The sequence below is a fragment of the Halichoerus grypus genome, chromosome 6, assembly GCF_964656455.1.
Source record: "Halichoerus grypus chromosome 6, mHalGry1.hap1.1, whole genome shotgun sequence".
Lineage (NCBI taxonomy): Eukaryota > Metazoa > Chordata > Mammalia > Carnivora > Phocidae > Halichoerus > Halichoerus grypus.
Window position 1 is genome coordinate 54,144,103 of NC_135717.1, and position 26,511 is coordinate 54,170,613.

At 38.1% G+C, this 26,511-nt stretch overlaps 1 protein-coding gene and 1 pseudogene across 1 annotated transcript; one reads left to right on the forward strand and one right to left on the reverse strand.

Annotated features, from left to right (window-relative positions):
• The first annotated feature begins 233 nt into the window (after positions 1–233).
• LOC144382100 (small ribosomal subunit protein uS10 pseudogene) lies at positions 234–607 on the forward strand (annotated as a pseudogene).
• Positions 608–5,916: 5,309 nt separating this feature from the next.
• CDNF (cerebral dopamine neurotrophic factor) lies at positions 5,917–26,444 on the reverse strand. The gene is made up of 4 exons (XM_036114291.2): positions 26,099–26,444; positions 13,398–13,525; positions 12,198–12,339; positions 5,917–7,458 (listed from the first exon to the last, which is right to left on the reverse strand). Exons 1-4 carry the CDS (start codon positions 26,211–26,213, stop codon positions 7,280–7,282), a joined length of 564 nt encoding a protein of 187 aa, XP_035970184.1. The 5' UTR covers positions 26,214–26,444; the 3' UTR covers positions 5,917–7,279.
• Between the last annotated feature and the right edge of the window lie 67 nt (positions 26,445–26,511).

Below are 26,511 nucleotides of genomic sequence, written 5' to 3' on the forward strand. Positions count from 1 at the left end.
GGCTTTTGATTTTGTTCAATGGGGCCAGTGAAGCTAAGAGAATGGGTAACCTAGGAGTCCTTCCTGCTTGCCTCCATTTCCTAGTAAGTGTCACGGTCATCAAAGACTCAAGATCTGCCCTCTTTGGGGAAGACGCGGTCGCGGAGCCTGGGACACCAGCTCCTGCTCCTGACTCATCGCTGTTTGCTCTCACCAAAGAACAAGTGGGTCAGGAAGCCGCGCCACAGCCATCCATGGCTTTTAAAGACACCGGGAAGACATCCGCGGAATCAGAGGTAGGGAGTCACCAGATTAGAGTTACTCTTACCAGCCGCAACGTAAAATCTTTAGAGAAGGTATGTGCTGGCTTGCTCAGAGGCCCAAATGAAAAGAATCTCAAAGTGAAAGGACCAGTTTGGATGCCTACCAAGACTATTGAGAATCACTACAAGAAAAACTCCTTGTGGTGAAGATTCTAAGACTTGGGATCATTTTCAGATGAGGATCCACAGGCGTCTCATTGATTGGCACCATCCTTCTGAGATTGTTAAGCAGATTACTCCCATCAGTATTGAGCAAGGAGTTGAGGTTGAAGTCACCATTGCAGATGCTTAAATCAACCTTTTTAATAAATAAATTATTAGTTGTTAAAAAAAAAAAAGACTCAAAATCTTAGGAGTGAAAAGTGTATAAAGGCCACTGCCACAATCACCCCTCCACTTAAACCACACATGATAGTCACTTTAAAAATATTAAATTTTCAATTCATCATCATTCTTACAGCTGGGGGGAAAAATCCATTCGAGTTAACTACAATGATTAATAAAAGCGCGTAAGTGTCCTTTTGTCTTTTTAAATATAGTATTTATTCATGAAGGTCTAGGTTTAAAATTAAGGCACAAGTAGGTTTTTAACCAAAGCACATTCATAGATATGCATTGATTTTTCCCAAGCACTATATTACCTATTTCCCCCACCCCCAGGAAAGAGTTACATAAATTGGAGTGTGTTCTGATAAGCATAGGTTAGATGAAAATAATTGATACTACTATGAAGACAGGAAAAGAAAATCAACCTTATATTTTCTAACAATTGAAACAAGTGAGAGGCAACTCTTCAACACAGAACAATAAAGTATCACATTATAATATATTATCTTTTTTGTCTAATAGAAAAGGGAAGACAGACAAGAAAATTACTAATAGTCAAACTAGTTCAAATAAAGCACAATTCAAAAGTGCTTCATCTGAGATTGTGGAGTTTCAAGAGTTTTAAAAGGCATTCCAGAGACATGCTAATGAATACATTTCTCAGGTATTTCCAGACAACTGGTATATGAGGCTGCAATAAAAAGATCCAGGAACATACTCATCATGTTTTTGTTGTTGGACAAGACAGTTGACCTAAATTCTTCTGCATTTCACATGAAGCAATAGCATCATGGAGGTGTGTAGAATTACAGGATGCTCCAGAAATATCGAGCCACCCCACATAAAAGAGGTAGCCCACTACTGATCACAGGTGACCTTCTAGAGCACATTATGGTCATGACTTACCAAATTCCAATCACGTCAGGTAATTTCTTTTGATTATTTCTTGCAATATCATTAAAACCCAAAAGCATGTCATGTGAATGTGCCTACTTCCCAAAGATCACTTTAAAGTTCTAGTTTCCAAATCATCAAATTCTCTCACCCCTGAATTTCTCAGCCTAAAAGTTTACATCCAATCCAGAAATCAAGTGACCTGAATTCATTTCCTGGCTTCAGGGGGCAAGTCACTAAATGTCTCCTTTGCCTTACTTCCTCATCAATAAAATGGGCCAATGCTCATCATACCTTTGTGTAGAACGTTGTGACAATAAATGAACTCTTGAGAAGAAAAATTCCATTCAGATTCAACTTCTATCTATTGAGGTGTCTACCCTGAGCTGGGCACTCTGTTACTTATTTTACTTATATTTTTCCATTTAATGGAATAGCCCAATTAGGTAGACATTATTAGCTACAGCCTAAGACAAAAAACTGAGGGCCAGAAAAGGTGAGTTACTTTTCTCAGCACAACTAGCCACAGGCAAACACAGGATTCAAATTTCAATCTGGTGCTCTTTCTCTCTTATTATTTCTACTTCCATCTTTGTATAGTCAAGATGATATTACAGTAATAAGATTTTCCAGTAGAATGAAATTTTTAGCAAACACCAATAAACTACTAGAGAAAGCAAAGAAGACTGCAAAGATCATTTGTAAAGTTTGGGTCTGAACCAGACTCTTGAGCACATACATCCTGAGGTCAAGGAGCTGTGACACTGAACTTTCTGGGGAGGCAAATATAAATACATATAAATATAATCTGGAAAGGAGAAAACTCCAGACTCCTTTCGGAAAGAAACAAGGAATTTATTAATTTAGGAGTGAGGAAGAATAGAAATATATGAGAGGTAAATATTTGACTAGCAGTGGGAGACTCAGAAATGAGGGGAACACCTGAATTCCTGGGATAGACAGTCTTTAGATAATATCCAGCAAGTGAGAAAGTTTACTGCCTGCTAGGAACTGCAAAGCCCAAGATTCCTTGGAATGTATTTATAGCTGCTCCGTCACTAAGGCGCCAACATCTGATCCGTTCTTTTCAAAATAGGTTTTTAAAAATTCAAAAGGAATAAGGCAAGAGCCCCGTAAACAACGTCTTCTGCAGCCGATTGTAAACATTACCGCCAAAGAGAATAGCAGACAGTTGCTTGCAAAGTCTGAACAGACCTTCAGTCTGATGAGAGAGAAGGCTTGAGGGTGGGGGCTGCAGAAAGGAAGAGCAGCTGCTCCTCTCGGCTTCTTGGCTCTCCTGACCTGAGGAGAAGAAACCCCAGCTGACCCACCTGTTTAGAAGGAAGACAACACGGTGAGCAAATGTCCTCGATGGGTATTGAATGCAGACCCTGTTCCATGCTGAAAATTTTTATCAGTGAAAAGCATACCCCAAAACAAACTAAAAACTTAATATATACTGCTCATCCCCTTTTCCATTTCATATTTGGTGGAATCGTTTTATTTCAAACACACCAAGAAAGAATAGGCGCTTGACAATCATTTCTTCTGGATGAATCTGGAAGGTAAGGTGTGTAGCCAAAAGAAGGAAGTGAGGAGCCCGGAGTCCTAATCTTCTGAGAGTCTCAGGTGCTTTTCAGCTCCTTCCTGGGAGAAAGAAGTTCTGTCTAGACTAGTCTATGGGAGCTAGAGGTTTTATCAAAGAACACCCAAAGTCTTAATTAATGATTGATAACACCTAGATGGGAGTCACCACAGAATTACAGTGGCACAATCTCTCATCCAAGATTCAGAAATCCAAAGGGCTGTGAAAATAAAAGTTTCTTTTTTTGTAACTCATTTGACAAGCAAAACCTGATCCAGCTTCTTCCGGTGACCAAACCTGACCTGGATTTAAGAGAGGGTGTTAGGGGGTGCTGCCCCAAGCCCCTAGATGATTATGAAATATTTAGTATATCCACCATCCTGTCTTTCCAAAATATGAAACATTATGAGTTCCAAGAATACCTAGCTCCAAATGTCTTGGTAATGGATTGTGGACCTGTATTATATATCTTTAAATGTTCTTTTTTCTTTCTTCTTTTGTTCTAAATGCAGGTTAAGTTATGTCTCACACAATATAAGCAACTAATTCACAGTTTCTTAGTAAGCAGCTACGTGTTCCCAGAAAATGCACAATTTGCCAGACCATGTATGTTAGCTTGCAAGGTCAGCCACCAAACTTCGGAAGAGCCCACAAGGTGAGCTTCCCACACCAGGAAACTACCACGGCCAGGAAGGAACTGCCAGAATTATATGTAGACTACCTACGACAGCCTCACACACAAAGAAATCACCTGAGAATCTTTAAAAAATACTGCCCTAAAAGAGATCCACTTCAGTCACAATTAACAACCTTACCTCTGTGAACTCTCACATTTAAATTTTTAATTTATCTGTCTCACACATTAACGTTTTCATTTCAATCCTCGTGAGCTTTAGAAACTCAGCACTAGCTATACCTGCACAATCCCAAATTCTGAAAATTTTTATCAGTGAAAAGCATACCCCAAAACAAACTAAAAACTTAATATATACTGCTCATCCCCTTTTCCATTTCATATTTGGTGGAATCGTTTTATTTCAAACACACCAAGAAAGAATAGGCGCTTGACAATCATTTCTTCTGGATGAATCTGGAAGGTAAAAACTCAGCTATCTGTCTAGAAAAACACTTATTAAGAGCTCAAACCCATAGGTGGAGGCTCTGGGATCGCAAAATGCTCTGCTTGTTTTTAAGGATTTGATAATCAAATATTTTCTTGTCCTATATGCCAAGCTAATTTGTTCTAAATGTAACACTCTTTAGTGGAATGTGGATGACAAATATGCGTACTCAAGGATCTACAGCTTTTAAATGTTATATCTAGTCTCCCATGTATATTTAGGCACCAAATTAAAGGATCATCTGCTTGGACTCTTTGAAATCTAAAATAGATCAGGAATAATGTTTGCCCCAGACTGCTGCTGTTTAAATGAAAGTGTTTAGCCCAGAGTTCTGTCACGTCTGTCAGAATGTCTGACTTGTAAATTTTGTGTGCTTATAGATTTTGGGTAAAAATACAACAAAAGTTGCATACACACACGCGCGTGCACACACACAATGAGAGAGGAAGCAATTTAAAATGAAAATAAAATAGAAAACCAGTAGCTACTTCTTGTCAAACCAAAAAAAGAAAGAAAGACATAATTGCCTACATTTACAAAAGAAGCCAACAGTAAGGAGGAAGAAGAGTTATTTAGGGTAAAACAGCCAGGAATTATAACTAAGATTCATGGGAATGAAAAATTGGAGCTCTGTGGCAGAGATGGTTTGTGGCCACAAACTATTTCTCCATTCTTCCTCAGTAAAAAAAAAAAAAAAATTAATTAACTAAATAAATAATCCTGATTTTATTTGGGCAGCAATGAACTTAACCAAAAGATGTTCTTTCCCAAACTCCCTTGCAGCTGGGTTTGGCATGGGATTAAGTTCTGATCAATAATCTGTAAGCAGAATGTGGGGGAGGAGTAACAGCCAGGAAAGGGGGGAAGGCTGCCCTAAAGAGGCGGGTGCCTTGTCCCTTCTGGAATAAGGAGCTCCAGGGTCCACTTGGACCATGAGTTAAGAATGGAACACGTCCCTGATGTAAAGCAAAAAGATAAGAACTCCATCCCTGATAACTTTGTGGAGCTGCCGTATTTACTCCTGCTGGGCTACCTGACTTCTTCTACATGAGAGAAGCAACCCTTGTGTGTTTATTGTTGTTTGTTGTTGTTGTTACATTCAGCTCTAGTGAAAACCTGACTGAGATGGGAAGTTGGAGAAAATAAATCAACTGCAGGATCCAGGGCTCAGGACCCTGCCACTCCAAGTGTGGTGCCTGCAAGAGCCGCACGGGCATCACTCAGGGGCTTGTTAGGAAAGCAGTCTCGGGCCCCACCCAGGCCTCCTGGATCAAAATCCAAACTTTAACAAGGTCCCCGGGTCCCTTGTGCGCACTGTTTGAAAAGTTTCAGTGGCACTGACAGAGTGAATGCTCTATGAAAACCAGACCAAACATCATGCATTTGAACGAACTGCTGGGCAGTGTTCTTATGACCTAGATTTCTATCCTGTCAAAAAAAAAAAAACCCAAAAAAACAAAAAACACACAACACTGAGAAAATCAGAAAATCAGACATCAGACATACTTTCAAATGTTAAGTTTCTCAATAGGTTCAAAATGTACTAAAGGAAAACAAATACAAAGGTTACAAAAAGTAAAAAAAAAAAAAAAAAAAAAAACACTAAATATGGACTTTTAAAGATATAATTCATAATAAACTAGAGTGCTTTACACATAATGATCAAGCTGTCCAAACCCAGAAACAATAACCTTTTGGTCATTTATTACACCAAAGCTTTTTTATTCTCATTTTTAAGTTACTAACCACCAATTCTCTGACAAGTTTGGTAACATCCCAACTGTCCAACTGAAAATTCATTTACCTGCACAGCATTGAAACATGAAAATTGTACTTTCAGTGTACACATTCAGTCTGGAAAATTTCTCCTCCACTCCCCAAAAGGACTCCCAGTCAGTAAATGCAATTCTCTACACGAACAAGATGTTTTGAATTAATGAAGTTCAGTTAATTTTCAAATAATTTTTCTACAGCAGTATTTTAGATAAAATGTATATACAAAAAAAAAAAAAAAAGACCAGATTTTAGTTGTACTACTACATGAGTTTCACAACCCTATCCAACCATGTAACCACCACCCCAGTCAAGATATACGACATTCCCATCCCCCCAGAAAGTTCCCTTGAGCTGCTCTGCAGGCCTTCCCCACCTCTGCCTTCCCCCCAGAGGCAGTCACTTGCCCAGGGGGGGGTTCTTACTCTGATGTGGACAGAAAATGGAGCCAAGAATGATTTTACAATTTAAAGCTGATAAAATAGTATTAAGAACCATAGAGCTCTATGTTGCCTGCAGGTGCTTTTACCATGCTTTAATCAAAAGCTCGTCTAATGTGTGGTAGCAAGGAATACAGAACACCTTGAGCTTAGTTCAGTTAACAGTGTGAGTGTTGATACAATTTGCTAAAACACTGACTCTATTTAAGTGGAGTCTTGATCTGTTTTCTTTAAGTAGGTATAAATAGGTTTTAAATAGGTATTCCTTCTTTGGGGAAATCCTAATTTCAAATACTGCCTCCTGCCCTCCCATATGGGATACCAAAAAGAGCCAGAACGTAGAGTGATTTGCAGTTGAATGTACAAAGTTTACTTTTTAAAACCTTTGATTATGCCATGTTATTGTTTTGGATTGAAGGTGGGAGTTAGGTAGGCCAAACTTTGTTTCTTTTATCCTAAACCAATATATTTAACTAAAACTTAATACACAGAGAGCAGCCTCTGAGCACTATCTTCCTTCTTTGAATCGACTACTCCATCAATTTTTCAGTAGTTCACATTTCCCACTTTTAAGGAAATGGGCAAAGACAATATATATAATCCTTACAAAAATGATAAGAAAAGCACTGTTAGGTTTGGGTACCCTGCAAATGGAAGAGACCACTAATATTAGCAGTTTTCATCGTAAATCCAAGTAACCAATTCTTGGTTGGTTGTGTTACCAAAGCAAAAAGTATGAGACCACATACAGCGCAACTCCCAGTTACTCTTAACCAACAAGTCCACATCCTGGAGAGTCACTGTGTCTCTCCTTGATGGCACATCGGCATCGGAGGGTCACAGCTCTGTTTTGGGGCGGGCTGCTGCATACTTGGGTGCCAGTTCAGTGATGAGATTCACATAGTCAGTTTTTTCCGCACAGGCTCTGCACCCCTCTCCCCAGCTGTGCAGTATCTGTTTCAGCTCTGCTACCCTCATCTTTGACAGGTCCACTGATGCCAGGTCCAATTTCTTTTCTAAACAACAAAAAGGAAAAGCACGGTTTTTAAAAAAAACCAAAACAACCGTGAAACACTTAGAAAGGCCAGTGGTGTTTCCTATCTTGGTGCCGACTACCCTATGTTCCAAAGTGGGGAACAGTTCTAATTTCTATGGAAACCAAGACATACCTAAGGAAAATATGTTATGTACAAAGCTATTGGGATCATTAGTGTTCTATTCAACTTGCTTTCCATGGAATTATACTTGCTTCAAAACAGGGGCCTGGGTAGCTTTGCAGAATTTTGTGACCACGGCTTCTCAAGACCATAATTACTAAAATGACTACATTGCATCCTAATTGCTGCTCCTAAGATACAAAGAAGAGAATTGATAAATGGCAGTGCCTTGGGATGGTCTTGAGTGTGGCCAGATGAAAGTCTTAGATTGTAATTAACTAGAAAGTGATGGTTTGCTTTCTATACGAAGACATGTCTGCATTAAAACAGATGGACATACCTATTACAAAGCATTATCGAGTTTTTAAATACAAATTTAAGACACCAAAACACATGAATAAAATTAAGAGCATTCTCATTGGTCCTTAATTGTTTGGGATCTCTGCTTGAACTCACCTGATCCTCTGTCCCTACTGGGATTACAAAATCATCACAGCATTCATTGACAGTCTTTTGGGATATATCCACTTCTCTAATGCTGGCGCTTTGGTGCCAACCAATCTGGCTCCTAGCCTTCTTGCCAGTAACCAGCAGGAACACTTGTCATTAACATCCAACTCCTCTAGAAAGACTACTGTTTCCATTTACTACCTGCAGACAATGTGAAGAACTCAGCTACTTCTCTATTGTCAGACCCAAAAATAGGAAAAACAAACAAACAAAGCTCATCTATAACATACTCATGATTATAATTTCCCTGTCAGAATGGGGAAATTCTTTTCTTTCCCCCCCCCATGACCAGGTGTGTCCTTGAACATGGATACAACATTGAAGTTTGCTTATTAGTGGCAGCCCAGGACTTTTGCAGCTTGACTTCTCTTGAGGAACCCTTTCCTTTTTTCCCTTGCATAATAAAACACAGCATTTGAAAGCCTGTTATCAACCTAACATAGTGGTCAAGTGACTTATCAAAAATTTCCAGTTAGTGTGCTCAAATCTAAAAGTTGGATTTTATACTTAGGAATAAATTTAACCAAAGAGGTGAAAGATCTATACACTGAAAACTACCGGAATAAACTGAAGAGAACACAAATGGAAAAACATCCTGTGTTCATGGACTGGAAGATTAATATTGCTAAAACGCCATCCTACCCAAAGCCATCTACAGCTTCAATGCAATCCCCATCGAAATTCCAATGGCATTTTTCACAAAAAACAGAAAAAATAACCCCAGTTTGTATGGAACCACTAAAGACCCTGAATAACGAAAGCAATCCTCAGAAAGAACTAAGCTGGAAGCCTTGCACTCCCTGATTTCAAACTATACTATAAAACTATAATAAAACAGTGTGGTACTGGCATAAAAACAGACACAGATACTAATGGAGTAGAATCAAAAGCCCAGAAATTAACCCTTGCATATAAGGTCAACTAATATTTGACAGAGGAACCAAGAATATTCAATGGGGAAAGAACAGTCTCTTCAATAACTGGTGTTTGCAAAACTGGATAACCACATGTGGAAAAAATGAAACTGGACCCCTGTTTTATATCACTTAGGAAAATTAACTTGAAATGGATTAAAAAGTTAAACATAAAGCCCGAAACCATAAAGATCCAAGAAGAAAACATAGGGAAAGTCTCCTTGACATTGGTTCTGGCAACGATTTTTTGGATATGACACCAGAGCAAACAAAAACAAAAATCAGTAAGTGGGACTACATCAAACTAAAAAGTTTCTGCACAGCAAAGAAGCCATCAACAAAATAAATGGCAAGTTATGGGATGTGAGAAAATATTTGAAAATTACACATCTAATAAGGAGTTAATATCCAAAATATATTAAAAAACTCACACAACCCAATAGCAAAGAAATCCCAAACAATCTGACTAAAAAAATAGGCAGAGGAACTGAATAGATATTCTTCCAAAGAAGACATACAAATGGCCAACAGGTCCCTGACAAGGTACTCAGCATCACTGACCATAGGGAAATGCAAAACAGCACTACAATGAGGTATCACCTCACATTTGTTAGAATGGCTGTCATCAAAAACCTAAGAGATAGCAAGTGTTGGAAACAATTTAGAAAAAAATCACTCTTGCTGGCAGTATAAGTTAGTACAGCCACTATGGAAAAGAGAATGGAAGTTCCTTTAAAAATTAAAAGTAGAACTACCAAATGATCTAGCAATCCCACTTCTGGGTATATATCAAAAGGAAATGAAAATAGGATATCAAAGAGATGTCTGCACTTCCATGTTCATTGCAGCATTATTCACAATAGGCAAGATATGAAAACAACCTAAGTATCTATCAACAGATGAATGAATAAAAAAGATGTGATGTATGTGTGTGTGTGTGTGTGTGATGCACACGTATACACATACAACGGAATGTTATTCAGCCATGAGAAAGGAAACCTTGCCACTTGCGACAAGAATGGACTAAGTAAAATAAGTCAGAGAAAGATAAATACTGTATGATGTCACTTATACATGGAACCTAAAAAAGCCAAACTAATAGAAACAGAGCGTAGGATGGTGTTTACCAGGGTCGGGTGGGTGGAGAAATTAAGATGCTGGCAAAAGGGTACGAACTTCCAGTTACAAGTTCTGGGAATCTAATGTACACCATGGTAGTTATGGTTAATACTATATTATATACTTGAATGTTGCTAAGAGGGTAGACCTTAAATGTTCTCATCACAGAAAAGATATGGTAATTATAAGACATGATGGAGGTGTTAGCCAACACGATGGTGATAATATTGCAATATCTAAGTGTATCAAGTCAACATGTTGTACACCTTAAACGTGCACTATGTTTTATGTCAATTATATCTTAATAAATCTGGAAAAAATAAATAAAAGTTAAATTTTAAAGCCTTTTTTATTTGGATGGTCAGCTATACCCTGTGCTCAGGGGACCCTTCAATTTTTATAGTGATCCCCATCCTTTAAAAAAATAGATCTAGCAAAAACATACTTTCAGGTCAAAAGCCAAATGACACCCTCCTAATTGAAAACATAATCCCACTCTACACTTACCTTGTTTGTTCATTTCATGGCTGACTTAATAAAATACCTTTAAACATAGACGCTTTTATAGCGCAAATTATTAATATCCCACCATTTGAAGCCCTGTTCAATCTCAACTTTCCTGCCAACCATAAGCTGGGAAGGAGAATTTAGAACTGCTGGTCTATTCAAGATAAATTATTGAAGGAAAAAGAAAACACTTTCTTGCGAGTGTCAGTAGTGTCTTTGAGTTTTTCTAGAGAACTTGGCATCCGACATTAATTTTAAAAGAGGAAAAACTCTGTAACGCTAAAACTATAAGGAAAACGTTGATCCCCAAATTAAAACTAGTTCATGGCTCCCCAAGGGCCTCTAGTGGCCAGCATTGCCAAAAGATTAGTAACAATGCATTTCTTTTCAATAATATCTGAATAATTTTTCTATTATTCAAGGAGCCAAGTAGGATCCCTTGTATATAGCAGATGTTATTCCAAGTACATTTGTCAAATGAAAGAATCAAGACAGGTTTGTCCCTTTTGTGAATATTGTTTATATGAACTCAATGATTCCTGCCTCTACTTCATTACTTGGAAGCCAATAAAAACAGAATGCTTCCCCATAATCACCACCTTGGAGATTAGGGCTTGCCCTTGGCAAATTAAGAAGTAGGTTGTCTTTGGTATCTTCTGACCTTAAACCTATTTAAAGCCAGCTTTGTCACTATGGTGCATAGGCATATTACACAGCTATGTTGGAAAATAAGACTAAAATAATTCAGAGTTGGGTGCTAATTACTTAGGTAGTTTATAATACTACAGTGGGTCTGTAACATAAAACAATGACTTAAGCAAAAGAAGTGAGTCTTTCCTGGTAAAATCTCAGGTGTTAAGGACAGGCTAAGGGAGGGATGCCCCGGGCTTTCAACACACCTATTCAGTGTACCCAAAAGGCTGACCCAGATACAAATCCTCAGTACTGTATAAGAATAGATCTATATCTGTGAAATTCATAAGGCCAAGGATAATGTTTTAAATAGGACATCTCCTCCCTTTCCTCACTGTTTACTTTCGGCACCCTCGATAAGCTTACTTCATAAAACACAACCCGACTTGATGTGAATAACCTATTTCCTAAAATTTAAAACCGGCAAGATGGTAGACAAATCTAGGGGAAAAAGATACAGTCCATGTTTAAAACTTCAAAGTCCCGACATGGCCCTTGAATAGATGCAACTTTTGTCTTAATAGGTTACCAAGAGCTAAATCACCATGAATAGCTGCTCCCTTTACATTTGGAATTTTTCCTTGACACACATAGTTGACATTGCCTTGGTGATTTAAGAGTTTAAACCTGGCTATCCGGGTTGGCATTTTTACTGAATGCTGATTGTGCCAGTCTTCATTTCTCTTCCCCAAAGGAGCTCAGATGGTGCTAGGCACCATTCAGCAGCCCAGCAACCTACTGGCGAGTGGGGATTGCCTTCCCTTCTCCCACCGACTTTTTAGAAACAGGGACCTTGGTTTGGAGAACGGGCAATGCTCTGGACATATTGGAAAAATACATTTGTGTCCATTATACCATATTTCAGTTCACAGATCTGGCTGTCCATCTTCTTGAGCTTCTCGCAAATCTTTGGTGCAGGCATATGCACGCTCATTGGGCGGGCGACCTCATTGAGGATCTTTGTGGCTGCATCCTTCGTTGCGCCTAGATAATAGCACTGAAGGAGTACAAAGAGAATTTAGTGTCCTGGGTGATGAAAAAAAGTAGTTAATATAGTTTGGAGAAGTGAGAAGGAGGTTAACCTAGTTTTCATGGCCCAGCTATTAAATTTTAACCCCTGCTGACTCAGGCACCAGAAAACAAATGATTCCATCCCCGTGATCATGTTAATTAGAAGTGCCCTACAATTCACACGATGCTCAAAGACTAATAAGAGCCAACGTTTGCTAAGTGTTTTCTCTGTGCCAGGCACTGCTCTCGGGGCTTTAAAGGTCTTAACTTATTGAATTCTCACAACAGTCCTGTGAAGTAAGTACTATAATTATCCCCATTTTACACCCAAGTCACCTGAAGGTCACCAGCTGGTAAGCAGAAGAGACGGAATTTAAACAGCGAGCATTTTGGCTCTAGAGTCCATGTCCTTCTCCATCATGCTATGCTGCCTTTCCAGCTGCCTAACTGAGACAATTTACATTTAAAAATATGAAACTTAATGGCACAAATAAATGTTGAGAGTTTTACAATGTGTCAGTGTTGAACAGTCAACAATGCAGATTTAACTGACAAATTGAACATGAAAATTTTAGGCAAAATGAATTGGCCTGCAATGATCTGTAGTGAAATAAAACACTTTAATGAAAAGTCATCTGTGTAAACCCAGGAAACACCATTATAAGAGAATATAAATACTTCATTAGTTATGTATAAATGATGTGATAAAAATGTTTGGACAGGTTTAACTAATAGTCTTGGTAACAAATAAAGAGTCTACCCACTGTTAACCCAGGACAGAAAATTCTCATGAGGAATTTGTGTAACTTTACTTAAAACATGGAATTGCTTGTCTATTCAGAAAGCAAAATGAAACCAGATACATTCTAAATGAAAATACATAGGACTACATTTCACTGGATGATCAATTTCTGCCTGCTGTCTACAATGAACATGCTTGAGGCAAGCATTTAAGCAGGAGAACATTAAGACTAAGATGAGAAATGAAACTATTAACAGTTTCTTCAAGCATAAGGGAAAATGAACAGGGAAAATTTACTATACCAGGCGGTTTTCTTTTCCTTTGACATCCAAGCAAAAGCTGACCAATTCCTTTTCTATGGTGTCCAGGGAAAAGTTGACTCCTCTGGCTATCAAGGAGTTATAGAATCGGTTCAAGAATTCTTTACATACTAGAAGGATCAAAGAAATTATGTAGTTATGTACAAAATAACCATGACCACACCTATGTGTATGCCCCGCTTACCAAATAAAAAAGTTAAATATGATTCAACACATTGTGACAATGGATTCAAATTATAAGTAAGAATTGTTTGGGGTCTATAGCTATTTGCTTAGAATTGGGCCTTGAATAATATGAACTTATCGAAGCAATCAATCTTTGGAACCAACTTGAACCTAAAATGAGACTTTTCCCACAAAAGTTAACCCTAAAAGAGAATATAGCTTTATATAGGATACGATTCTTGGGACAGCTTTGTTTAAAGCACAGAGAAAAACCTGAATACATATCTTAAATGAAACCCCTTGGTAGTCTGCCTAGGTCTGTAAGTTCTATCATCATGAACCTAAGTGAAACTCCAATTTGAACAATCATATTCAATCCCAGCATCCAAAGCCAGCGAAGAAGCAGAGGAGCTAAGAAGTGGCACAGGCAATAACCATAGTTAACATTTGTTGGGTGCTTAAAGGTGCTGGCGCCGTTCTAATGTATGTTATTAACTCATTCAAGTCTCAGAACAAAGCTATGCTGTAGACCCATTACTATCCTTATTTTACAGGTGAGGTAACTGAGTCAAAGAGAGGCCAGTTAACTTGCCTAATAAGTGCTAGAGAGGGAATTAGATCCCAGGCCATTTGACACTGGCCCTACACACTTATCCATTAGGTACCTCTGCAGTAGGAGGATACTGCTTTTCCCATGTTGCTTTTCCAGATGGGGCAAGTGTCTGGCCCTAGCAAGCAGAGAGGGAAATGGAGGCCAGAAGCTTATGCTGGAAAACAGTGGCCCTAGTATTAGAGACAGAATTCTAGAGAAACATACTAAGGAAGAGTGGAGAGTGCTCCAGCCCTTGGTTCTATCCCTACTCTTGATTCATGGTATTAACTAAAACCACGTAATGTGCTGCCATCCCCATATTCAAGGGTCTTATCTATCTGTCTGGTAAATGAGGCAAGATCCACCGATCACCCTAATACACAAACTAGACACCTACTGTAGTTTAAACTATGTTCATCTGATTAAATTACTTTATTTAATAAACATTTATTGACCACTTCCTATGTATAAAACATCTTAGGAAGCCCTACTAACAGATAAACTTCAGGAAGGAGGCAAGATCCAGAAAGGAGAATCAGGTTGCAAGAAGGAATATGAGAAGAAAAAATGGCAAGTGGGAGAGAAATCTAAATCAAGATTAACTGTGTAACAATAATAATAAACATGTAGGGGAATAAGCATAAGGTAAAATCCCAAAACAGGACAATCCTAACACATAAGATGAGAAATACAAGAAAATTCACTTGAAACTTCCTAAGATCCTTTATCATCCAGAAGAGGGTGGAGAAATATCACTGTTAAGTCATAATAATTTTTAGCCAATTACTCATGTTAACAACGTAAGGGTAGTAAATAAAAAATATAAACAGATTGCTGTCAGATCCGTATTGGTGCAGGGTATGGGAAGGGATTGTTCAAACACTATCAGTCCACTGGAAGACAGAAAAGTTTAAAAAAAAAAAAGAAAAAGAAAGAAAGCACAATACATTTTTTTTTAAAAAAACATGAAATTAAGTGGGAAAAATAAACCCAAATATATCATTAATTACAATAAGCATGAATATTAAACTTGCAGTTATAGAACAGGATTTTTCAGAGCAGAACTATCAAAAATTCAATTATCTGCTGTTTATAAGAGTCACATAAAAAGTATGAGACTAAACAAAAGGTTGAAGAAACAAAAAACAACAACAAAATTGAGGAGATTTTAAAAATAATAAGATATGCCTAGAAAATGCTAACCAAATTCTGCTTTAGTCCTATAAAGCATTTTTGAGAATAACAACAGTCACTACTAACCATAAAATGAACCATTTACCAGAAATACCAAAATAAATGTTCTAAACTAATGTACAGTCATTAACATAGCTTAATAATACAGAAAATCCTGATAGAATTATAAGAAGAAATTGACAAATTCACAATAACAGTAGATGGTTGAACATCCTCACAGCAATCATTTGATCAAATTGACCAAAAGTTAATAAGGACATTAAATATTTGAGCACTATTCACAAGTTTGACCTTATAACATATGGAACCCTTCTCCCCCAAATTAGAGAACCCACATTCTTTTCAAGAAAATATGTAATATTTACATTAATTTGCCAGGTAGTAGGCCAAAAAGCAGTTCTCAACAAGCACCAAAAAACCCGTACTAAGCAGGCCACATTCCCCGAATATAATTAGAAATCAGTAACAAAAATAATATGATCCAACTGAGTGTCTGCCCTCCTTATGCCTAGAAATTTTTAAAACACATACTTCTAACTAATCCATGGGTCAAAGAAAAAGTAGTAAGTAACAGAAATGTACAATTTTAGTACTTAATTCCAGTAAAAATACTATATATAAAACTTAAGGATTACAGTTTAGCAGTACTTACAAAGAAATTCATAACATTATTATCTTTCAAAAGAAAAAAATGAAAAATTAAAGAGTAAGCATTCAACTTAAGTTTTTAAAAGTATAACTATATAAACCAAAAGAATATAGAAACTACTGATAATAAAACCACATAAATTAAGTAGAAAAAATAAAAATAAATGAAACTAATGGTCAGTAAAGATAGATAAGTTCTTAGCAAGGAAAAAAGTGATAAAGAATTTTTTTAAGTGGTAAATCAAATAATATTCAGACAACCAAATAACAAGTAAGAACTCTTGGTAATTAAAATATGATCTCTAAATTAAAGAAAAAAGTTGACCAGATTTATTTAGGGGATCAAGTTGGGGGGAAAAATCACCAGGAAGTAGACCAAAAGACAAAGAGGTGGAAAATGATTAATGAAATTTAAGAAATTCAGGAAGACAAATACCTAAATAATATGAGCTTCAAAAAGATAGAAGAGGGAATTGTCAAAGAACCAATATAGGGAATATTCTCATTAGTGGAAGACACAAATATCTGGATTGACAGACCCACAAAATTGAAAAAGATCTATATCAACACATAAAAATCAAGAAACTTTAGAACACTGGTGAAAAAGAAAAGATTCTATAATTTTGCTGAAATCTAAAATAGCTCTAATAACAATTATGAAATAGAGTGTCATTAGATTTCTTAACCCTGGAAACTATAAGAAAATAGCTTAATGTCATCAAAATTCTACAGAAAATATGTTTTCGACCTAGAATTCTATAAACAGTCAAGCTATTCATTAAAATGTCAAAGTAAATAAAGTCATTTTCAACATTCAAGATCTTAAAATTATATTATCATGTGCTGTTTTTAAGGACAGTAGGCTTCACCAAAACATAAGAGTGAACCAATCAAAGGAATGCCTTGGGTTCCAGGAAACAAAGGTCAAACACAACAAAGAGACCAAGGAAATTCCCAGGAGGGGAGGGAGTCTTAGGACAACAGTGGTGTAGCTGGCTGGAGAGATGCCTGTCCAGGTTAAAGCAGGACACAGAGAGTCCCAGGAATGATGCCACCAAGCAGAAAATCAAACTAATAGACTACCTGATGTGGTTAACTTGTTCAGAGATGATTTTCAGTTCTGTCGGGGGGGGGGGGGGGGGGAGGAGATATATATATATATTTTTTTAATTTATTAAAATTATTTATTTAATTTTATTTATCATTTAATAATTATTATTTAATAAATGTATTAATCATATATAATTATTATTTAATAAATTTATTAATTTATCATATATATGATAAATTAATGATTGGAACAAAAATTAACCAAAGAAAATGGAGGCAAGTTTTAATTCAAGGGGAGAAAGATATACATGAAAGATGAAATTCTGGTGCACTAGATAACTGACCTTTGAATAATATTTACATGACACAACAATATAAACCCTGAGATTTATTTTTACCCCAAGTGGTGATATAAATGTATGTAAAATGGGGGAATGGGTGTGCAAGAGACAAATGTGGGTGGGTGTAATAGATCTAAAACTTCATTTTTAAAAGATAATAAAAGTGCCAAACTGAAAAAGAGTATTTTAAGCAGTTTATTTAGATTAATAAAGATATGTTTCAGATGAAGCAGCTAAACTACTTGGAAGTAGCTGCAGAGGAAAGCACTATCTAGAGAAGAATGGATAGGGGCTTAACATTTTCCAATATAGGCCCAGGAAAAAAAATTTACATTTTAAACTTCTGCATATACATAACTATTTCATAATAAAAAAGGAGACATACCTAGAGAGAGAATAGAGACTTTAAAATCATAAGAAAACACCATAAGAAAAGCTTTATTTCAATAAATTCGGAAACAGCATAGACAACATCCTAGAAAAGTATAACAAAAATAAACTTACGTAGAAATAAGAACCTGAACCGACCTAAAAGCCATTTTAAAAAATTGAGGCAGTAATTAAAAATCTACCAGGGAAAAAAAGAACCCAGCTATCAGAACTATTTTATATAAACTATCACAGAGACAAGAATAGCAAAGGAAAAGAAAGAAAGGAAAGAAAACCTCCCAAACTTTAATGAGATTGGCCAAACCTTGACATCAAAACCAGGCAAGGACAATATGAGACAAAAATGACTGGCCAATTTCACGTTTTGAAAATAAAATGCACATTAAAAAAATCATAATCAAGGAAGAATCACATCAGTGACCAAGATGTTTTAAAATTAGAAAAGCTAATAATTCAATTTATTATAGGATCATTTCAATAGATGTATATGTATTTAATAAAATCGAATTTCTGTTCATGATTAAAGCAAGCATCCATATAAAGACATTCTTAATAAGACAGCATTATGCAAAATTGCTGAATATCAGATTAATACAAAGAAACAATGAGGAACCTGCAAATTTAAAATAAGAAATCATTTACAATCGTGACAAAAATTCCAGTGTAACTAGGAATAAATTTAATGAAATATATCAAGACTTTGGAAGAAAAAATTATAAAACTTGATCAAAAGATCTCAAAGTAGACCTCAGAAATGGAAAAATAAACCATGTTCATGGATGGGAAGAGTCAATATTATGGATTATAATTATTTTTAAGTAAATCTATACATTTAATGTTATTCCAGGGGCACTTGGGTGGCTCACTCGGCTAAGCTCCGCCATGATCCCAGGTCATGATCCCAGGTCATGATCCTAGGCTCCCTGCTCAGCAAGGAGTCTGCTTCTCCTCCTGCCTCTCCCCTTGGCTTGTGCTCACTCTCTCAAATAAATAATGTTGTTCCAATCAAAATCCCAATAGGACTTTTATAGATTTTACAACCTGGTCCAAAAATACATACGAAGAAACAAGAGCAAATGAAAGTCAAGAAACGTTTGAAGAAGAAGAAAAAAAAGAGGGGTGCCTGGGTGGCTCAGATGGTTAAGCATCTGCCTTCAGCTCAGGTCATGATCTTCCGGTCCTGGGATCGAGCCACACATTGGGCTTCCCGCTCAGCGGGGAGCCTGCTTCTCCCTCTCCCTCTACCTCTCCCTCTGCTTGTGCTCTCTCTGTCTCTCTCTCTCTCAAAATGAATAAATAAAATCTTTTTTTTTTTTTTTAAAAAGGAGTTTGAGGAGTAGACGTTATCATCTATCAAGATTTAGTTCTAGAGCTACAGCATTGAAAACACTGTGGGAATGGCACAGAAATAGACCAGGAGACCTAGTCTAGAAACAAATGCACAAATAGAGTCTAGAAACAAATGCACAAATCTAGAGAAGGTTGGTAAAGGATGGAAGTGATGCTAAAAATCAATAGAGGATAAAATTTTACTAGTCAATAAATGGTACTAAGACAACTCACCACTGAAAAAGATAAACTTAGATCTCTATCTAAAACTACATGCAAACATAAATCCCAGGTGAATAAAGATTTATATGGGAAGAGCAGCACTACAAAACTTTTAGAAGAAAACCCAGGAAAGCATCTTCATGACATCAGGATAGAGAAGAAATATTTCTTTTTTTTTTTTTAAAGATTTTATTTATTTATTTGACAGAGAGACACAGTGCAAGAGAGAACATAAGCAGGGGGAGTGGGGGGGGGAAGCAGGCTCCCCACTGAGCAGGGACCCCGATGCGGAGCCCGATGCGGGGCTCGATCCCAGGACCCTGGGATCATGACCTGAGCCGAAGGCAGACGCTTAACGACTGAGCCACCCAGGCGCCTCAAGAAGAAATATTTCTTAAAGAAGTTACCAAAACACAGATCATACATTGGATTACAGCAAAATTAAACACTTTTGTAATGCCAAAGAAATCATAACAAAAGATAAGACAAGTCACAGACTGGAGGAAGATATTTACAACTTATGTAACTGACTAAAGATTAATATCTAGAATACATGAAAAATTGCTATGGTCATACCCTTGGGTCCAGTCATTACCAATGACTATAATCTCTCTATAATTTTAGTTGAAACATCCCATTGTCTGACCATCACCTCCTATCTCTCCAGCTCATGTCCTCTAACACCCAATGCCCAAGTTCTCCAACCCCACCAGGTCATACAATCCATTGATTTTCCCACCTTTTTCACCACGCTTCCTTACTCAGTTTAGATTCCATGTTCTACAGCATAGTCACTTCTCTGCACATAAATTCAATTCTCTTGCATCTCCCTCCCTCATTGTATGCACCTGGAAAAACCCTAACCCTAGTTAAAACCAACTCTCCACCCAGTTTGTACCTACACTCACTGAACATAACTGGAGGAAGTAACACAGTGGTGCTCATTGGCCTCACTTTAAATTCATGACACTAATTTCCAGTAAGCCATCAGGGCTGTTCAACAACCCTACTCCATTGGCCATACTCACACTGTATCCAACTCCCCAAATGACAATTGCAAAGCTGCTCTCTCTTCAAAGCTTGTCTAACACCTCCACCCCATCCTCACTCCCACCTCATGATCCTGCATCCTATTTTTCTGAGGAACGAAAAGCAACAGGAGAGAAGTCTCTCCTGCTTCTGCTGTCCCATCGACCACACCTGCACCTGCGTATTCTGCCTTAATTCTATGAACGAACTTTGACAACCCCTCCACCTGCTATGGAGATCCTATCAACTCCCTACTCCTGCACTTCTGCGCTCTCCCTCCTGTCTGGTTCCCCATTAGCCTGCAACAAGATGTGTTACTTCTCATATCTTAGAAGCAACAGAAAGATCTCTCAACACCACATTCCCCCCCTCACCACCACCAAATACCACCACATTTGCCCATTCCTCTTTAAGAAAAACAAAGAAATTTTATGCTGTGGTTTCCAAGTCTCTCCTCTCTTCCTCTCCCTCACTCCTCCCACACCTAGTTTAAAGTCAGTGAGTTATAAAAGGTTTGTTGTGAAAGACAAGGTCCTTCGCCTCCCCTTGTTACCTGATTATTTGTTTTTTTGTCTACTTCCTTGTTTTGTCCTGCATGATACTTATAGTCACTTGAAATGTATTTGTGGAGATTATTTGAGGCATAAAATTATGATGTCTTATTTCCATAAAGGATTTGTGTCTGTATTTATCAGGCTTAGGAGCTACTAGGCAGGGACTACTTTAAACTAAATTGACAGCTTGATATTTTCTTGGACCCCTTATGTGAAATTTAGCTGCAAATCCAAGTGAGGACATCTTGTGGTTATAATCTCTCAGAAATGTGTTTATTCGTTCTTCAGTTCTGCTCAGTGTCAAGGAAATTTTCCTTAGAGACCTCTGTGGGTAGAGATGGGTTAGCTTTATTGCTCGTTCAACCTTACACTGAGGGAGTAACACTTTGGGAATCCCAGATTAACAGAGAAGAGTGTCTTAGTAGATTCCTTACCTAAAACAAGTCTTAGGCTTTGCCTTCCATCTCCCTCACACCAAAGATCATCTTTGACTGGCCACTGTCATCTGGGCAGAATGAATGTAAACTCAGTTTACCATTCAGGACTGCCTCTTCCCCTTCAATTTTGCCCTAGTAAATCTTTCTATCTTGTCAGCTCTTGGTTCCTTTATGACGTTTTCATATTTTCTCCTGCAGCATTAGGATTTCTTGGCCAGAGGATTGCTGTAATCTGACCCACTAAGTTCCCAACATTCTGACCAGAGTCTTTAAAAATGAAAGATTATGCTACTTCATAGCTCAACACCCTCCTGTGGTTTTCCATATCACTCAGAGTCTAATCCAGTCTCTAGATTGTCCCACAGTCCCGGATGACCTGACTTTCCACTGCCTCTCACACCTCAGGGTCTGTCACCTCTCCCACTTAAGCCACATTGCTCTGTCCTCAACAAGGTACCTAGATTGGGTGTGAAATGTATTTTTTGGCTGAATAAAAGAGATCCTGCATATCTGTAAGAAAACTGCAGTCCAATAGGGAAAAGTTAAGTTGAAAGTGCATATAATCTATCACCCAGAAATTCTTGCTCTATGACCTAGAGAAATCATCACCAGTGTGCTCTAGGAGACATGTATAAGAATATTCAGAGGACCATTGTTTAAAATTATGTAAAAGTGGGAAGAACCTAACCGAACCTCCAAGAGAGAATAGTTACATACACTGTATTTCACTCAGAAAGTGGAATTCTAGAGGCAAGTTAAAAAGAATGAACTATGTCTGTAGTTATCAACGTATAAAATGCCCCAATATAATGTTGAATGAAAAAGGTTGCAAATGAATATGTACAATGTACAATTATATACAACTAAGATCAAAAAAATTACATAGATTATTTGTGGATACACACATTTATAGTAAGAGTTCTTTAAAAATGGAAAAGAAGCACGCATTAACTTTAGAACAGACATTTCTCCTGGAAAGGGAGAGAAAACAGTGGCTACAAGTGTGTTATTTTATTTTTTAAAGACAGAATGGTAGCAAATGTAGCAAAATATTAACAATGAATCTAGATGCTAGGTATAGGTCATATAAAAATTTTCCTGTATGTTTGAAGTAGTTGCTAATTGATGTTAAAAACTCACCACAATATCTTTGACTGTCACAGAAATCCCCAATATGCTCAATAAAATATTTGGTAATGTTAGTGAAATTGAATTTAAAATTTTAAGGTGAAATCACACATCAATTAAGCAATTATTAGCCAGAGCCCAAAAGGGGAAAACAGTATTTGGAAAATATAATAATGCCACCTGCAGGAAAAGAGCTACAAGCTTTTCAAAAAGATGATGATAAATGCTCAAAATCAGGTTAGTGGAATAATTAAACTGGCAGTGGGCTAGAAACATTATTTTCAACAGTTCCATCCACACCTTCTAAAACTGAAGTCAGTCCCACATTATCTACTTGATTTTGGAGGAAAAATTTAAAAAGACACCAGATTAATCTGGGTGATACCAGGACTAGGGGAGAATTGCTACCTAAGAATATTCATATGTTATAAGGAGTTAAGAGTTTAGAAATAGCCAGAACTTCTTGAATAATTTGTGTACTACTTCATTGTTCCGATTTTATTTTTAATATTTCCTTAAATAATTTAGTTCCCAGCAGTATACTCAGAAGCGGTATAGTTAGTTTTTCAGTGCTTGGGCTCTGAAGGCAGACTCTCTGGGTCCAAATCCTGGCTTTATTGATTACTAACTGTGTGACTTTGGGCCTTTCACTGTTGAATCATCTGACAGTCTAACTTGAAGTCCATCAGTATTTTTTCTCTGGCTATGTTTAAGATTTTCTCTTTGTTTCTTCTTCTTTCTCTCTAGTGATTCATTCTTGACAATTTCTTCAATCTTCTTAGTTATTAATTATTTTATCAGCTGTATCTAATCTTCTATTAATCCCATTAATTTCTATTTGTAGCCATTTAATCTGGTCCTTTTCCAAATATGGTTGGACATTTTTAAGAGTCTTTGCCCTTTATTTATATTTTCAATCCCTTCCTTTATTTCTTAAAACAAAATAAATGTATTTTCTACTCTGTGCCTGATAATTCCAGTACCTGAAGCCTTTCCACTAGTTTCTGCCACTAGTCGAAACTTGCTGTCACTCATGGTGCCCTTCTTCCTCATGGGTGCAAGACTTTTCTGAATGTAAGCTTTATTTCTTAGACTTTAACTATGAGAATTATTTGCAGGCTGGGCTAAAGGTGGATTCCTACAGGTAAGATCAATATTTGCTGATGTCTAAAACCCCATTAAACTAAAATTTCAGTTTGAGACGTTTTGGACCATCCAGGTTGTGTGCATTTGGGCCTCAATGCATATGTGGGCTATCTTGTGATTAGGAGTTATCTGGAGACATTTTTGTTTTCCCTTTTGGTACAAAGTTCAAATACCACAATTGCTTTTAGTCTCTAAGGATGGGGGTAGCGTTGTGGTTATTTCCAGGTCACCTTTTATAATGGAGGTCTAGCTCTTTGGGATTTCAGATAAATTGGAGGAAGACCTTATATTAAACTCCTAACTTGGGAAGGTCCTGGGCTTTGTCTTTATTCTCTTTATTCTACCAAAGCCAGGAAAACCTAAATTCAGATTGCCCGGGTAACAAATGCCCTCAAGGCAAAAGCCACCTTCCCGTTCCTTTTACCTCTTTTAGTTTCCACTTTCACCTTGATTTTTGGCCTCTGGTTATACCTTACTAACTTACTCTTAAAATTATTTTTAGGAGCGCCTGGGGGGCTCATTGGTTGAGCATGACTTTTGATTTCTGCTCAGGTCATGATCTCAGGGGTCCCAGGATAGAGCCCTGAGGCAGGCTCCTCACTCAGCAGGGAGTTTGCTTGTCTCCCTTTCCCTGTGCCCCTCCCCCATCCCTCGCACGCACACGCACAAAGTCTCTCAAATAAGTAAATAAATCTTTAAAAATATTTTTACATTTTTTTTTTATTTTATCCAGTGTTTTTAGTTGTTTTCAGCTAGAGGATCAGTCATGTTGTCTTTTAGAGCTCCACGTCCTATTCATTCCTAATGCTATTAATAGGAACAGAACATTAAATATAACAGCCTGTCATTTGTATTTTTAACATTCACCGAGCAATTAGTAAGTACCAGACAATGTTCTAGTGGTTGAAAAACAAAGTCCATACCCTCAAGGATTACATGCTAGGGAATAAATAAAAGTATCTTGTGGCTGTGAAGAAAAAGAAACATGGTAATGTGGGTAGAGAGTGACAAGGTAAGTAGTATTATTCTAAATGGAGTGGTCAAGGAAAACCTCTTGGATAAAGTGGTATTTGAGCAGCAACCTTAAGAAAGGGACAGAAAACCATAAGTGGACTACTTGGGGTAGAACTCTCCAGGCAAAGGGAAGAAGTGCAAAGGCTCTAGTGCAGGAGTGTCCTTGGCAGGTCCAAAAAACAGTCAGGGCACCAGAGTTATGGAAGCAGAGTGACCAAGGGGAGGGAGGACGATAGAAAATGAGGTCTAGTCCAACACACAATAATCACCATATGCTGTAATAAATCTGGGAAAGATGGCATACGCTTCACATTCAACTAATCCAGGGGCTCTGGCCTTTCTGAAATGTTTTCAGATAAACGCTCCAGAAATTAAATTACTAATGAGTAATCAGATCAATTGTTTGTGTCTCACAAATTCTGCTTTAAATGCATAGGATGCAGTTATAAGATTCTTTAAACAAAATTATAACTTAGCTGAACAAATATATCTATAGAAAATTTAAAAATGACATCGTGTAGATATTTTCAATTTCTGGAGAGAAGTTTAATTACCGCAGGGCTGGTAGAAAACTGGACTCCAATTCGTAACACCTCATTAAGTTGTTATACAAACTACACTCATCCAGTTATTCAATGTATACTGTGAATCTACAGTTTCCTGTTAAGTAGGGAGTCCCAAGGTTACAGAAGGGTGAGGAGGAGATCCACTTACATAAATTATTTTGGTCAATGAAAAATGGTTGTTACAGCAGTCCAGGAGGAAGGGGCTAGCATAGCCAATTATCTTCTCTAATCTTGTTAACAACCCTCTGAAGTAGGTACTATCACGCAGATTTTGCAAGGAAGGGGCATGGGGGCTCAGAGCAGAAGGATTGGCGGAACCTAGTCCCACGTGTTCTGATGGCAGTGCCCAGCTTAGGTTCTGCGAGCAGAAGAGGAATCATCCCTGAGTATTCCTCCTAAAGAGTTAATGTACTCCTCTGTAAATCAACTTTACTCGGTAAGTCCTAACAAACGTTACTTTTGTTCTCTGGTTTAAGCCACCTCGACTCAATTACAGACAACTTGTTTTATTTTTCTTTTGGGAGTCAAACAAATTTAAATTTGAAAGACCTCGCCTGGCCAGGGAGGGGCCAGACTCGCTCAGCAGCAGCAGCAGCAGCATGGACGCAGCGCCAGGGTCTTCTGAAGCTGGTTGCGTCTACACAACATCTAATCCAAATCCCAAACAGCCCAAGACCAGAACGCGGCCTCAAGGTGTCACTGGGCCCGGATCGAACTTTTGCCTAGGCCTGGGCGAAGGCGATGGGAAACCAGGGACGGGGACCTGCATTTCCTGAGTTAAATGTTATTTATAGCCAGGGCCGGGGGAAGCCAAAGCCGACAACAGCTGCGGGGCAGCGCGGTGCCATCGCCAAGCAAGCAGGTCTCACACCGCTCACCTTCACAGTCGGCCCCTGGCCGTTCCCCGGCCTCCTGGCCCAGCGCCGGCCCCGGGTTAGAGACCCAAAGCCCGGCAAAAAAGGCCACCACTGCGGCTGGGCCCGTGCACCACATGCTGAGCCAGCCGCTCCAAACGCCTCGCCACCCGCGTCCACCGCCAGCCACGGTGCTACCGCCCGGGGCCGTTACAGGACGCCGAGGAGCCGAGCGAGTGGTCGGGGAAAAATCTGCCGGGAGTTGCTAGGCCAAATGACGCAATTCAATCATGAGTTTCCATTGGCTTTCAGGTAAGGACCTAGAAGGGGGCGGGACGAAGAAATCCCTTCCAGGCCCTCCCCGACTGGCGCGTGCGCACTCTCGCACACGCGCTGCCGTGCCGGCAGGGCGGGGTGGGAGGACGCACTAAAGCTAT

Excerpts from the sequence above, each read along its gene's own strand:
- CDNF (XM_036114291.2), bottom strand. The coding sequence starts at position 26,213 with ATGTGGTGCACGGGCCCAGCCGCAGTGGTGGCCTTTTTTGCCGGGCTT. Across the intron at positions 13,526-26,098 it reads GCCAGGGGCCGACTGTGAAG|TATGTAAAGAATTCTTGAAC; the intron begins GTGAGCGGTGTG and ends TGATCCTTCTAG. Across the intron at positions 7,459-12,197 it reads GATCTGTGAACTGAAATATG|AAAAGAAATTGGACCTGGCA; the intron begins GTATAATGGACA and ends TTTGTTGTTTAG.